This window comes from Crinia signifera, chromosome 6 (genome assembly GCF_055691185.1).
Source record: "Crinia signifera chromosome 6, ASM5569118v1, whole genome shotgun sequence".
NCBI lineage: Eukaryota > Metazoa > Chordata > Amphibia > Anura > Myobatrachidae > Crinia > Crinia signifera.
The window spans coordinates 104,077,692-104,094,142 of record NC_139222.1 but is presented as its reverse complement, the minus strand read 5'-3'; the positions used below and the strand labels follow the sequence as shown (position 1 = coordinate 104,094,142).

Genomic DNA, 16,451 nt, shown 5'->3' with positions numbered 1-16,451 from the left:
ACAGAAGAAAGTGATGCCCTAGAAGCTCAAATTAGTCTATTGCCAATAAATGTAGTTGAGCAGGAAACTAAAGGCACAGGAGGTGAAGAAACGGGTATTGTGCATAGTGTTGACATTGATGGAAAACTATTAAGTGCTTCTAAGGAACATCACGTACGTGATCAAATGTCTTTTACAAAACAAAAGACTTCTCAGAAGCGCCAATCACCTCTTAGGCAATGTACACATAATAAGGATGGGATACGATAAGGTATTGTATAGAATTCTAGAGAAAAAATACTCTTTTTTTGGGGCACTCTTTATCTCAGATTACGCAAAGTAATCTGTGTGTTCAGTAAGTAATATTAGGATTATAATTACATAGAGGCATAAATTGAGGTAACCACACACTTCACTTGTTACTGTGATGCCAGGTTGGCTGATTGGTACTTCTCGTGGATGAGAAGGATGCTAAGATTGGGCTACTGGTTGATTGCTAGTGTACAATGCAGTGAGAAAAGGGGAACCCAGAGCCGAGTTCCCACAATCCCCAATAGAGGTATAATTAGAATGGTAAAATATAACTTTTATTCAATACATGTTTAAAAAATTGACTAGACAAACATTTTAACAAGACATGGACACACATACATATAGACAAATATGTTACACGGTAATATATGCGTTATACCTCCGTGTATGCGGCAGATCATCAACAATCCTCTATTGATTCCGAGGGAATTGTCTGTATTGGCCAGTAATGATATCTACCGGTTATGGGTCCCACTTCTCCCAATTAAGCTCAGACGATATATTCAGTGCTTATACTCCTGCTGATTTGGCAGAAAAGGAGAGAGGGGCGAGATCTGGCAGGTCCCAGGGGCAGAATGAGGGGGGAGCAGTCTGTCAGCTGGGTTTGACACCTCCTAATTAGGTCAGACCCCCTTATAATCAATTAGGCCACTAGTCTGCCAAGGGAATCTAGCAATCCTAGATACCTATTGAAAATGTGTACTTGGTCTGTTCAGTGTTACACTTTCAGAGTTTGTTGCCAAAATCTTGCAACATTGATTCTGCTACAATTTTTATTAGATAGAGAAAATGTGTTGGTCATATGTGTGCACTGAAACCATCATACACATTTACAGTCCTATATCTGCCATGGAGGGCGTATACATGTTGCAATTTCACTGTTCTGGTACATTTACATTGGTACTCTTTACCTAGAACGGCACCCATCGCGACCATCGTATGCACTAAAAAACGGGTGTGATGCGATGCCCGCGATTTCCCATAGGGATCAATGTTAAAAGTGAGATTGGACGCGATTTTAGTGTTCAATGCCTCAATGGCCGCGATTTTTCCATAGGAAACAATGTTAAATGGGCCACAGAGCCCAAATAGTCACCCTAAAGTCTGAAATGGCCCCCACAATTGTTAACGCCACCCCACAATCAACGTCAACCCGAAGCGTGGCGAGCGCAGCGAGGCCGCGAGGGGCGGCGGTACGCGTCCTCCGACCTTTTCATACCCCCACTATCCACGTCGGCGTGGAGTTGAGAATAGAATAGTGTGGCGAGCGCAGCGAGCCATTGAGCCCGAAGCGTGGCGAGCGCAGCGAGGGGACGCGGATACCTTCACAGGTAAACGCGTCCCTTCGCGGGCTTCACAGGTGTCCCCTCGCGGGGCTCGCTGCGCTCGCCACACTATTTTATTCTCAACTCCACGCCAACGTGGATAGTGTGTGGGGGCCATTTCAGAGTTCAAGGGCACTATTAGGGCTCTGTGGCACATTTAACATTGTTTCCTATGGCCAAATCGCAGGCATTGAGGCATTTAACACAAAAATCGCGTCCAATCACACTTTTTACATTGATCCCTATGGGAAATCGCGGGCATCGCGTCACACCCGTTTTTTATGTGCATGCGATGGCCGCGATTTTTTTACCCCCGACGCCCGCGATGCTAATCGCGGGCGCCGTTCTAGGTAAAGAGTACCTTATTTGTCACATATCGCATTGTGGAGTTGACTGAATGTGTTAACAAAGTATTGGGGTATTGGTACTGAGTTATTGGCACCCCATCACTGTTGCCAGTGTTTTAACACATTCTAAAATAAATGCAGCAGAGCATGGATAAATGTTTCAAGCAGTTATGAGTACCTGTGGGGTATGGGTTTAGTATGCCCGCTAGTGTTAACGGCTCCCTTCCTATGCCTCCTGTCCCTATACAGGTATTGGTGTCAGTGTTGGAACCGAGGTAGAACGGAGAGAGATAAAGTAGTCTGACTTTTCCTGGGGGGTTAGATGAGGTGTTCCCAAACCGACTTTATATACCCAAACAGAGAGGTAGTGGGGTCTGGTCACGACAGGGAAGGTCCCCCTTCCCGTCTGGCAGGTCCCTCGAATCCAATGGTCAGCTGCCACCTAGGTGGACTTTTATGGGTATTGTGGGGAACACCTCCCCTGGGAGTGTCAGAGAAGATGAGGATGGCTTCTGGGGGCCCTTAGGTGACAGGCGGCTGCTGCCCAGCTTTGTATACCTACTGGTCAGGGTGGAATTAATACATTTATTTTTTAAGACGTCACCCTTCTTCAAAAGATGTTTTCAATGCCTCTGACAGGCTGCCACCAGATTGAATTAGGTGGGCCCTGTGGGTATTGCAGGTGAGCGGGCCTGTGTGCACAAAAAGGGGATTCCTATGTTGGAAGCCGATAAATGGGGGTACTGCTGCCCAGTATTATCCCTGTGTCCCCCTGTTTAGAGAGTCTCCAGTGCAGGGTAGTACTTCAGGGATAGGTTCTGGGTGAGTGGCCCCTGAAATAGTAAGGTAGCCAAGAGGGCCTTAGTAGTAGTGCCGGGTAGTACGCCGCTGTCCCCCTACTTGTAACTGGGTACAGTGGTGGGGGATGAGCGGTACTAGGAGGGTTACTCCGGCAGAATTAGTAATAGTCATGAAAAAGACAAAAATAATTTTAGCCAGAGTAAAGGTCCCAATATCGACTGGGGCTACAGGGGTTACAGTGTAAACCTTTAGATTTATTGCCGGTTAGACTAAATCTATATATATGTCCTGGTATAGGTAAATGTTACCATAGCCCTCTCAGGTGCTGATTGTCCCGATTTAGAGTGAGGGATATACTGTCAGATGACGGAGCCGTATGTGGGCAGTTGCTGAGATACTTCTCAGCGTAGATACGTCTGTGTTGCCGGGGCCGTGTCAGAGCGGCTAATGCTAATTTTAAATTAACTGCTATTGTGGAATCCCACATTTCTATTCTCAACCTTTCGGCTAAAATAAACCAGTGCACCGGTCACCATCCCCTTTCCCCTTCCCCTTGACAATTGTATAGAATTCCCCTTGCTCTCACGGGCATGTGGGGTGACATTTAACAAGATGCGAAAATGTGATTTTTAGGCAAAAAACGTCCGAAATCGCACGTTCACGAATTTGCATATTTAAGGAGATGCGAAAAACGGCACATCACACATTCTGAAAGTGCAATTTTTAGTCACGCCTGAACTCGCATCCAGATGTCTTCCCAGCCGTGGTTGGCTTATGAGTCTCCATGTAGACGAATAAACCAAAGACGCTAGCAGCTGATATCTGCGCTGGAGAAATCCGGCTCACCCCGCTGTCAGTGCGGGGTGAGCTGGCTCTGCAGGAGGGAGGACAGTGCTGGATCCTGGTGCGGTAAGTATATTGGTGTAAAAGTGAGGTGTGTGTTTGTGGGTGTAATAAAGTTATACTTTTCTGTGTGTCTCTCTTATTTTAACATTCTTTTCACAGGTGGACTACAAGTCCCAGCGGGCCCATTAATGCCCCACATGCTGGGACTTGTGGTTCTCCAAGTCCCAGCATGCGGGGGAGGTCTTCTGGGACTTCTAGTTCACCTGCATAAAGCAATGACTGATTTAACCCTATCAGGCCGGCGTCCACAGCCCACGGACGCCGGTGACAGCCCTGGACGGGTGAAGCCTGGGGGGGGGCTCAATGAGCCCGGGGCTGGTTATGCTCAGGAGGGGGGACCTCACGCCATTTTTTTTAATTTAAAACACAAATTCGCACATTTACTCAAATTCGCCCATTACTTTTTTACCCGGAATACACACCTCATTGAATATGTGAATTTGCAGCAAAAAATGCGAATTTAAAAAGTGCGATAATTGGCGAATTTCAAAATGACAAAAACCCGGATTCCATTAAATGTCATCCGTGACATCTTATGTACACACACTATACAATGGGTCAGATGTATTAAGCCTGGTGAAGAGACAAAGTGGAAAGTGATAACATAGCAGCCAATCAGCTATGTTTGAAAAATGACAGTAAGGAGTTGATTGGCTAGTGCATTAGCACCTTCCACTTTATCTCTTCACCAGGCTTAATACATCTGCCGCTCTGACATAAGATCATAATATGTGCAGAGCATCGCCCAATATCTCCCCATTAAGCCTGCATGCAGAATAATCAGTCGATGTCTCATAAGATGCACGGGAGTGTGCGCATTATACAATATTGTCCTGAACTGAATTGTTACAGTCGTGTAGAATATTGCATAATGTATATGGGCCCTAAGAACCCAAACAAGATGATAAATAAACAAAAATGTATGCTGTTGAGGATGGAGGGAGACCACAATGCAATGAAGGTATAGGGTATAAGAGCCAATCCAAAATGTAAGTCTAATTTTTTTGGCATAACCCAACACGGTTTTATATTAAAAAGAAGATGGACTCTATACACTTATTCTCGGGAAAGATTTCTACTCAAGAGTTAAAATATACACCTGGGGGTAGGTGATTTGTAATACGCCAAGTGAATTAAATGCATGTTACAACTGATCAGAATGATGCGCCCCATTACAACGCCCACATCTGTGTCAGCAGACATTGGCAGGACGTACTTTGCTCTATTAATAGTTTGTGAAGCATTTCTTATTGCAACAGCATTTTTCACGAGTTTAATTATCAAGATTTTGAAAGGATTATAAATTCAGTATCACTAATGTTTGCACCATTAACGGATGGACATTAAACCTAAAGACATGTCCTCAAACATATTTACTAAAGTTTCTAGAAACAGTCCTTACCATGGGCCTTATTTTGGTTCATTCTTTCTGACAAAATCCTTCTTAGATGGACAAAACCATGTGCTCTGCAGGGGGGGCAGATGTAACATGTGCAGAGAGAATTAGATTTGGGTGAGTAATTTTGTTTCTGTGCAGGGAAAATACTGACTGCTTTATTTTTACACTTCAATATAGATCTCACTTTGAAGAAAAACCCCACCCAAATCTAATTCTCTCTGCACATGTTACATCTGCCCCACCTGCAGTGCACATGGTTTTGCCCATCTAAGAAGGATTTTGTCAGAAAGAATGAACCAAAATAAGGCCCCATGTCCTGTGAGACTCTGCTAGTATCAGGCGTTTTTATGCTGAAAACTCCCTTTTGACACTATAAATGCATTGTGCACTCTTCTTTGGACCTCTATCAACTTTCTAAGCTATGCCTCCTGTGCAGCTATAAAGCCATACAAAAGACAATAAGGTCAAAATGAAATGGCTGAAATATAGTTCACCAGCACCAAGCCCTTGTAGAAATATTGATAAACCACTCTATTTCATTTTTTCACTTTATTTGCTGGTTTTATTTTCTCCAGATATCAAAAGGATCTAGCAACAGGATTAGGTACAAAGTAGTATAACGTGCATGTGGGTGGAGAAGATCTCATGGGTCGGTGTGTGGCAATGTAACCACAAAATGGAAAAACAGAAAGATGGTGGAATCCCATGTTTCATTTCCTTGATGTGACATGTGTAAAGGCATGGCTGCTTTATCGCCAGCCTGAATTGACAAGAATCAGTTGGATTTTGAAGCATCCACTGCTCAAGCATTGATCAACAATGGCTCTATTTAGCACCATTAAAGAGGAAAATCGAGAAATAGTATTGTTCATTATTATAAAGCAGTGGGCAGTAAATACGGCACACATTTGCACACTGAAGAGGGGCAAGATCTCTTGTGGAGGGTGAGTGGCCCCATGGGGGTGTGCCCAACACTTACAGACACACGGGGTGGCCTCCAAACTCTTCACACTGCATCTATTCACAAGCACAGCATTTATGCACTGGGGGTTAATGGAAACCACAACTTTTTCCACCCATTGGACACTGAGACCCATGGGTGGGGAAGGCAGAGGGCAGTCTGGCAGGGCACAGTGCTGTGCTTAAACAGCCTAGTGGCAACACTAAGACACCGCCTCCGTTGAAGTGCATGCCTGTGTAAAAAGCATACTCTGAAATCATGTTCCGAGTGGGAAATCACTGGCCAAAGCTTATGTATGCAAATCATGCAAACAGGTGGCACAATATAACTTGTACACATAAAAACTAAGCACACCTGCATGCAGTGTATTGAGCATTTGTGTGCAGGGTGCTTCTCAAACATTCACACCAAACATTAAAATCATTCAAATTCGGTTTGTGAAAAAGGCTAACTTTCTAGGTATGAAGCAAAGTCAGAAGTAAATGAAAATATCTGCATTGGAAAATAATTAAAATGTTTGGAAAAAAGAATGGTGTGGGGTTCCCCCTTCCTAAGCATAACTGGCCGGGGCTGCTTGAGCCGATCATGGTTATCAAAGTACAGGAGAAAAAATGGCTCAGGATCAGTGTTCCCTCTAAGCTGTGCGCATGTGCGCGCGCACACAACTCGCCGAGCCCGCGCACAGACATTACAACTGAGCGCACAAAGGTTAAAATCTTGTTTTAGTGTGCCACGAGTTTAATAAGGTTGAAAATCACTGCTATAGTCTATATTTGTGGTGTGTGAAGTCTGTAAACATTCAAATTGCTTTATTAACTCAACAGAACTCGAAACCTAGGCCTGTATACGTTATGTGACGCACAAAAATGTACATTTCCTTCCAAAGTTGCACAGCCAATATCTTTTTCTGCACAAAGCCTTCGTAAAATTAGAGGGAACATTGCTCAGGATCCTCTATATTTTCTCCTGGTTCCAAAAATACAGGGGACAAAAGACATAGGGGTGACCGTGGCATTAACCCCCAACTTATCAGCCCTGGCTGGGGTCCCTGGGGGAGTGGGAACCCACAATAAAGAGGACCTCTCCTCCAGGGATCCTAAGTGCAAGGGCTGAAGCCCCAGGCTATCCCCGACACCCCTGGGCTGTGGGTTCTTTGTTGATAGCTTTGATTTTTTTCGTGGAATACGTGGTATACTGTGCTCTGGCTTATAGCCACACACATTTTTGTTTCTGGATGAATATATACATAAATATGCATACAAATTAGACATTTTGTTCAAAAACAAAGGTTTAAAATACTGTTCCATAATAACAGGGATATATTTTGTGTGACAGATGCATGATGTCCATTCAGGGGGACATGTTTACAACGTCTTTAGTTTTACACATTAAAGTTCTGAAGACGAATAAACATGAATTTTTTTTTTATTGCATTAGGTTATCATAGTTCATGCACTACACGGCTTTAAAATAACAGAACTGAATGACCCCCTACCTGATTCCATAATCCCAGAACAGCATCCCTTACCTTTCAGTGACTCAGAACTTAGGTGCCCCCCACCATGGTTCAGGTGTTCAGCTGAATTCTCTGAGAAGGTGACTTTTGATCCAGTAGCAGCTTGCTCTGTATATAAATTAATTAATGGATATCACCAAGATGGGCTGAGATTTAAAATATATTTGTAAGTAAGAGTAACTAAAACAGCGCGAAGGACTCACCTTTCTCTCTCTCAGTCCGTGGTATACTGTGCTCTGGCTTGTATCCACACCCACTTCCAGTAAATTCCTTACAGGCTAAGTCAAATTCTTTCTTATGATGAGGTCTAATAAACTGGTAGAAACCTGAAGAGATACATTAATGGACTAAATAATGTTTTCGGACACTCTGTACTCTCCCAAACAAACAGGGCCAGATGCACTAAGCTTCAAAAGTCATAAAATGGAGAGTGATAAACCAACCAATCAACTCCTTCCTGCCTGACATGACTGTGACTTGGCATGTACTGTAGGAGCAGGTTGGCTGGCTGTTGATCACTCTCCATTTCATCACTTTTGAAGCTTAGTGCACCTGGCACTCAGAGAGATTGGAAGGCAACATATAACTGGAGGCTATAGCATAGCAGTTACAGACTCTCACCCTGTATTAGGCTGTGTTTCCCAGGGTCCTGGCAGAAGAGAGCACACAGCTGAGGAATGAGGCTCTGCAGGTTATCGTTTTTCTTGTAGTCGGTCAAGGCGGCCATGAAGACTTTGTAGTTCTCCTGACTAAGACACTGCTTCACAGACAGCAGGAACATGGAGGCACTGCTCATTTTCCTGTTAGGAGGAGAATTTTCTTCCATGGTCTGAGAAAGAAATGGCATGGGGCTTTACAGCATATGTAAAACATAACTTTTACTTGTCACTTGCTGTTAAATGCAGTTACATTTGCCCCACCTGCAGTGCAACATGGTTTTGTTCATTAGAGAAAAAAAAATGTGTTTTGCAATCTAGTCAGAATTAGGCCCTATATTCCCCTTTGTACAAGTCAGAACACTGGAAGAAATCAAACTGTTGTGTGCCGACACCGCTTCTCCTCCATATATAAATGCAATGATTGGTGCTAAAGGACAGGGGTGCTATGTGCCTGTCATAATCAGCTCTGCTATCTTTAAGATAATCAGGGCAATGTATGAACGGTCAGTAGCACTGACCATTCTAACAACTGCAGCTATCGATATTGACAGCTGCAGGTGTCTTCGCCTATGCACCACAGCAGAGACGGCTCTGTTGCTGGCTGGGGTGGCTACGAGCGATTGATCTTGTGAGATTATAGAGATCTCACGCATGCCCAGTGAGCCGGCAGGGTGGGAACATCATCAGGACATTCACATAGGGAAGCAAGAGGAATGACCTCTCTCCTAGATGGTGCCATTTACAGTACAAGATAAAAAAAAACAGATGAGAGATGATACAAAGATTGTAGAAAACGGACATACCCGGCTATGAACAACCTTTATCTTTTTCTTGCCGCCTCTCTGCTCCTCAGCCAGCCGCTTGTCATACTGCAGAGACAGCGTTGAGATACGCGTAACCTGGTGTATCACAGGGACATGCTTGGTATCAGACACATGACAAACGTTAAGAGCAGAAAAAAACAACCAAAACCTTGTCATTGTCACCTTCTCATCAGAGTTCGGCTCTCCATGCAATTTCTTCTCATTGTGATCCAATGCATCCAGTAATCCAGCAGGGCGGTGAATGGAAACATCTGCATTCTGCTCATAACCCTCACATAAGCCAGAGACACTTCCCACTGATGGGTCCATGGCGCAGCCTGTCATGTATTATTTATAAAATAGAGACACAGTTTAGACACGCACACCCCAAGGATGTGAAGGTACATCCCTTGCCACAGACTCACCATCATCTCTTTTCCTCTTCAGACTTGGCACATGAGAGTCTAGGGTCTTTGCTTTTGTTAGGGTATTCCGGGTTCTAAACGCAGAATGAGAATGCTGGGACTGTGAAGGGGAGTCAGATGTGGACAAAGGAGGGCCTCCTTCCTTGTGAATGCTGCGTGGCACAGGAAGTGGCATCTACAAAGTAGATAAATGGTTAATTGTCAACACTTGGATGCCATTCTACAGAGCTGAATATCTATGAATAGCTCCTGTCCATGTCAGAAAGCCAACTTATTAATATAAATGAATGTCGCTCTACGTTTAATAATGGAATTCTTGGTTCTCTAAATGAACTCACAATTTTCTGTGCCACACGGAAGAATTGAGAAACATCACGAATGATATGGCCAAAATTGTCATAGACACGGATGTAAGGACGGACCCATGAGGGCAACTGTGCGCGAGAGTCGCTTCTACCAAATCTGTGGGAGAGGAAAACATAGCCCATGTCAATGCAAAAGACATGATACATTACTTCAAAAACATATGTTTGTCCATTATCCAGTGCTACTTTTTGTAACAAGCTGCAATGTGCAGATGATTCTATTTTTAGATTGTAAATTAACTTTTTGAAATCATTGTATGACCAACAGAAGGGATAGAACATTTATTTATTTGATAAATAGAGGACCTTAATGCCTTAAGACAAGCATGTCCAAACTATGGCCCTCCAGCTGTTGTGAAACTACAAGTCCCATCATGCTTTGCCACAGTTTTGCTATTTGGGAATGTTAAAATTATGGCAAGGCATGCTGGGATGTGTAGTTTCACAACAGCTGGAGGGCCACAGTTTGCACATGCCTGCCTTAAGATAAAGCTCACTCTACAGATATTACATCTCATACAATCCCCATGATAACCCATAAATGGCTGTTTGGAACGAAAATCTGGAAATGTACAGGAGCAAATGAGAATTGACCATTTGCTCAGGAAAAAAAATAAAAACAATCAAAAACAGTTGGTCAGGTAATTTGGTTATCGTAAACAGATTTATCCCATATGCCTTAATGACCATTTTTGACAGTAATTTGAAGCAAATGGTCAAATTTTCAACCTAACAGTCAGATTTTACAGATAATCTATCCAGCCCTTCTCAATCCCCTTCTATCTCCATCAGAATATTCTTTATCTCCTTCCTTTATCCCACCCTTATATACACACAACCCCACCCCTTAAAAAAAAAAACAGTTAGAAACTATTGCTTCTTCTCCCTTCACAGTATCATTATTGGGCACTCCATTCCCTTACAATGTTCCCTACTCCACCACCTAAACCACTTTAACCCTCTATAGTCATCAATTCCACTAATTCTCCTTCAAAGACAGTTCTATTCTACATCAATACCACCGAATAATTTACATTCAATTTTGTATCATGAACCCAAAACTTTATTAAAAGCAAATTCATCACTAACACCTTTCCCTCACTTGCTGCCTTAATACTGCTTTCTTTTCTCCCAGGCTAACGCAGTTCCAGAGTCAGATTAAGGGGAGGGTGCTGAGGCACACTGATGGCACAAGTGTGCAGTGCATTACTGGGAGTTGACTAAGGCCCATGAGACTTTGCGCAAGAGGTCAGAGGCTGATAGGCTTGTGCTGAGCTATGATTGGTGGAGCTCATCACATGCTTCAAAGGCCCATGGAGGACAGCAGCAGTCTCATCATGGGAGGGTTTTTATTAGAGGCAGAGCTGAGCCTGTAAGGTGTCCTACAGAGGGACAAACAAGGTACAGAGTTATAAACACAGGCTTTCCATGTGGTGTGTGTATATGACAACTCCCCCCCCCCCCCCTTTCTTTTTCCAACGCAGCAATAAACTGCAGCGTACAGAGGTGAAAAAGTCAAATGTTCTGATTTACGCAAGTGATTTTTAGACCTCATTGCAACTGGTTTTCCCAAGCCCTGATTGTAACAAGAGATAAAATTATCAAACCATATTTGACAAGTTTTAAAATGAATGCGGATAATTAATTACAAAGTGGCCTGCCTGAATTACAGAGAAAGCATGAACATTGAAGAGCATGTTTGCAGTATTGGCATTTAGTGGCAGATTCAAGCAAGTAGTAGAGAATGAAAACCTGGATTGTTAGGGCAGATAAAGGGCTGGCTTTGGGCAACGTTAGTATTAGGTTCACTGTAATTAACTTTTCCGTTCCTGATATCTACATGGTAATTTAAACTTGTGGGGATGGTATACAATCACTAGGTCGCAATGAGAAAGGTTGACATACATTGTGTCGACCACTGAAGGTCGACACCTTCAGAATGTCAACATGCCTTTAGAGATCGACAGGGTCATAAGGTTGACACATGCATTAGGCAGTATTTCATGCCCTGCCATCCAGTAGGGCGTGAATGGAGACTAGAATAGAGTGCCGAGTGTAGCGAGACACCGAGTCTGGAGTGTGGCGAGCATAGTGAGCCATGCGAGGGGACAGGGTGCATTTTTTCAGTGTGTCGACTGTGCAGACATGCAGTACAATTTTTTTTTTTTTTTAAAACAGTGTCAACCTTTTTAACGGTCAACCTTCCCATTGTTGAACGAATGCATGTGTCGACCGTATGACCCCGTCGACCTAAAGGCATGTCGACTTTTTGAAGGTGTCAACCTTCAATGGTTGACCCAATGTATGTCGACCTTCCACATGACGACCCAATGACCCATACATGTGGAGATCTGCATACTACTTCCTCAGCCAATATTATCAGAGGCCATCAAAAAGGGCAATGCGTCACAAAACTAACACGTGAACAATTTCACAGGAACAGAAAGAACGCATATTATAGATAAGCAAGAAGACTTCTACAGAACAGGAATAACATTTTCAAAAAGATACAGTATGTTTAACCCTTGACCACAAGCTTCCTCTTATCGATGTCAAGGTAATGCATTTCCTAAGAAATCCCAGAGACATCCTAAGTGAACTCTTCATTTGCATTTTCGAACAGTAAAATAGTACAGAATAGTTTGTGGTCCTCCAGAAAATAAACTAGCATTGTTAAAAGGTTAGTTCACAGCAACTCTTGCAAATTTCCTTGAATGACATGGTAACTGCGGTGGGGAGATTTAAATGCCCACCCAGTTGAGCGGTCTGTGTAGATATATTGTGCAGCCTATTTTCAAGTGTCTACTGTGTCATCAAGTGTGTACTCCGCTAAAGATGTGCACATTAAACCAAAAGCGTCAAAATAAAAATTAATACGCACAATATTAATATGTTTAGTGGAATAAACTTCACGACAATCCAGGGCAAAAGGAAGAGTGTAGTGCTTCTCATCACGGAGGTAGGAGTCTTTTGAAGGAATGTAGTTCATTCGCCATACAGTTACCAACACTGCCCTGTCCAACCCAGACTGGGGCAATTTTCCCCATTACACAGCAAATTAGTAAAAGACAGTCACTTGCATTTCTCTGCGGATTCATTGGGGGAAATTTACTAAGATGTGTATTCTACTTCACATGTGATGTTGCTATGGGCAACCAATCAGATCCTAAACACCCACAGAGAAAAAGAAGTTTCTTTCAGGGTGCACGTAGAATCAATTTTTTCATAAAATTTTACTTTTATTAAGTTCTGTATAAAAAGGTCTCTTATCAACAGAAGACCACCTAACCTTGTCTTAAAGTGAAATATTAAAAGATAGATAAGTGCAATAAAGATAGAAAAAATAGTGTACAATAAACTTAAAATAGAAAGATGAATGTGTGTGCGTCAGCTTATTTTCACAATCTCAGGCTTCAATTTGCCTTTATTGTAAATTGATATTTGCTGCTGTTTTAATGTTTCAATTTACTAGCAGTTATGCAACCACAGGGATTCTATGCTTTTTCTTAGGGGCTTACACTGTTGCGATTATTTGGCAGACACCATTATTAGTGTTACATTAGTGCCTAGCAATCAGTTACAGTGTTAATATATCCCTCTGCTAACAACGTTTGAATAATGTTCCTGTGTGCACGTTTTCCCACCTACAGTATGAAGACAAAAAGTGCCATTCCTCCTGTGCCTATCAGTGGAGACTACATGAAGATTCTCATTTGAGAGGGCTCTTTATTATACACAAGTTCCATTTACTGCAGACATCTCATACCCTGAATTAAGCGGTTTATCTGCCGGGCGTAATGCAGTGGAAAAAGCGCATCTTGAAAAAGGCATCTTGAAAAAGCGCAAGTGAAACGGTCATAGGCAGTCAGAGAAGATGTTATGTGTATGTGCTTAGTCAGATTAGTTGAGCCACATAGGGATTATATCAGCTAACAACGTTGAAAATCTGTACATGTTATACTAGCTACATAGGAATGTAAGTGACAACCTGCAATGTCTATGTAGGAGAAGTACGAGAGAGCAGTGAAAGCCGGGGATACACAAACACGCTGACAGCGTCGTGTGATAGAATACCACCACTTAGACTTAGCGAACCTCGCAGCCCGGCACTGAAAGAGGGCATGGTGTATACTGATACACGGACCCCTTGATACCTGCGGGCGGTCTGAGATATATCACAGTGCTCTACTCGACAAGTCACTGCTCATGTTAAACAGCCCCGCCAGCCGGCTTAGTACGGTGGTGGAAGGGACTGTACCCATACGAGATTAGGAAGTACACCTATAATAAAATAATAAGTTTAAAGACAATTTTATGTGCTAAACAGTACCCTGAATAGTATTATCATTTACTGCGCTACCCGGCGGTGAACCGCTCATTAACGGGTATAATAACATGGTGAACGGGATTAGAGGGACATTAAAATACTTATTCCCAGACCCTTATTTTCTATCTTTATTGCACTTATCTATCTTTTTATATTCCACTTTAAGACAAGGTTAGGTGGTCTTCTGTTGATAAGAGACCTTTTTATACAGAACTTAATAAAAGTTAAATTGTATGAAAAAATTGATTCTCAGTGCACCCTGAAAGAAACTTCTTTTTCTCTGTGGGTGTTTTGGTCTAACTTTAAGTTGTGGGTAGCACCCCCCAGACTTATCTTAGGTGAAGATTGTGTCTCCCTGAGTGTGGGAAATAACTGGGGGAAGAGGATCAAAAAGATTAAAAGGTACTGGTCGAGGAATTTTTCTCCTTTTTAACCAATCAGATCCTGTCTACTATCTTCTAAAGCAGCGGTTCTCAAACTGTGGGTCCTGACCCCAAAGTGGGTCCCAACCTTCTCAGCATGGGGTCTCGACTCCATTTTGTGACATCAGGCTGATGACTTTTCTAAGTCAGTGATTCATGAAGTCTGAAAAATCTGTTGAATTGTCTGTTATTTTAGAAGGTGCTAAATAAATAAGTAGATTCTGATTGGTTGCCCATAGCAACATCACACGCTGGCAATAGCGGTACTCTTTACCTAGCACGGCGCCCATCGCGACCATCGCATGCACTAAAAAACGGGTGCGATGCGATGCCCGCGATGCCCGCGATTTTCCCATAGGGATCAATGTTAAATGGGCCACAGAGCCCTAATAGTCCCCCTGAAGTGTGAAATGGCCCCCACAATTTTTAACGCCACCACACGATCAACGTGAACCCGAAGCGTGGCGAGCGCAGCGAGCCCGCGAGGGGCGGCGGTACGCGTCCTCCGACCTTTTCATACCCCCACTATCCACGTCGGCGTGGAGTTGAGAATAGAATAGTGTGGCGAGCGCAGCGAGCCACCGAGCCCGAAGCGTGGCGAGCGCAGCGAGCCCCGCGAGGGGACGCGGATACCTTCACAGGTAAACGCGTCCCCTCGCGGGCTTCACAGGTGTCCGCGTCGCCACGGACACCTGTGAAGCCCGTGAGGGGACGCGTATAACTGTGAAGGTATCCGCGTGCGCTCGCCACGCTTCGGGCTCGGTGGCTCGCTGCGCTCGCCACACTATTCTATTCTCAACTCCACGCCGACGTGGATAGTGGGGGTATGAAAAGGTCGGAGGACGCGTACCGACGCCCCTCGCGGGCTCGCTGCGCTCGCCACGCTTCGGGTTCACGTTGATCGTGGGGTGGCGTTAAAAATTGTGGGGGCCATTTCACACTTCAGGGGGACTATTAGGGCTCTGTGGCCCATTTAACATTGATTCCTATGTAAAAATCGCGGGCATTGAGCCAATTAACGCTAAAATCGCGACCAATCTGACTTTTAACATTGATCCCTATGGGAAAATCGCGGGCATCGCGTCGCACCCGTTTTTGATTTACCCGCGATGCCCGCGATTTTTTACCCCCGACGCCCGCGATTGTAATCGCGGGCGCCGTGCTAGGTAAAGAGTACCGCAATAGCTACATCTGTGTCGCAGATTAGTCTTTGCCTTTTTTAAACCCGTCTCCTCCTATTCCTATAAAATGCAAGGGAACTCCATATACATGGGATATGGTCATTGGGTCACCAGCAAGTTGCTAAACAGTCATTAGGTCGACACCATTAGATCCACATGCATTTAGGTCAACATGTGTCTAGGTCGACATGCAGGAAGGTCGACATGAGTCTAGGTCGACAGGGTCATTAGGTCGACAGTCTAAAGGTCAACATGGGGTTTTTTACTGGTTTTTTTTGAGCCGACTTGCCGTCAGGCAGTATTTCATGCCCTACAATCCACAAGGGTGTGGAGGGAGAAAAAAAAAGTGTGCTGAGTGTAGTGAGGCACCGAGCCCAAAGACAGGCGAGCACAGCAAGCTATGCGAGGGGACGCGGTGCACTTTAACCTGTCTCCATGTCAACAATTGGGTAAAAAAAAAAGAAGTGAAAAACCCCATGTCGACCTTATGGTGTCAACCTAATGACTGTCTAAACTTGCTGGTGACCAACTGATCCACACCCATATACATACAGTATGCAGGAGCAGTCTGTGTAAAAAAAATAACCAACAACCAAACAAACCTTGTTTATTTACCTCTATGAAATTAAATTAAATTACAAAATGTATTTTTCTGGGCCACACAAATCCTTTTGATGTAAAAAAATACAAACGAATCTACTTCGGTTAAATTTTTTTTTTTTT

At 43.6% G+C, this 16,451-nt stretch overlaps 1 protein-coding gene across 5 annotated transcripts in view; it reads right to left on the bottom strand.

Moving 5' to 3' along the window:
• RTEL1 (regulator of telomere elongation helicase 1) overlaps positions 1-16,451 on the bottom strand; it is a 97,169-nt gene that overhangs the window by 36,771 nt on the left and 43,947 nt on the right. For all 5 annotated transcript variants that reach the window (XM_083146680.1, XM_083146678.1, XM_083146681.1 and 2 more), the window contains exons 24-30: positions 9,772-9,895; positions 9,434-9,608; positions 9,192-9,346; positions 9,009-9,104; positions 8,168-8,375; positions 7,750-7,872; positions 7,559-7,654 (exon numbers count right to left, since the gene is read on the bottom strand). In XM_083146680.1, the coding sequence (XP_083002806.1) occupies positions 7,559-7,654; positions 7,750-7,872; positions 8,168-8,375; positions 9,009-9,104; positions 9,192-9,346; positions 9,434-9,608; positions 9,772-9,895 (977 nt within the window). The remainder of the gene's footprint in view (positions 1-7,558; positions 7,655-7,749; positions 7,873-8,167; positions 8,376-9,008; positions 9,105-9,191; positions 9,347-9,433; positions 9,609-9,771; positions 9,896-16,451) is intronic.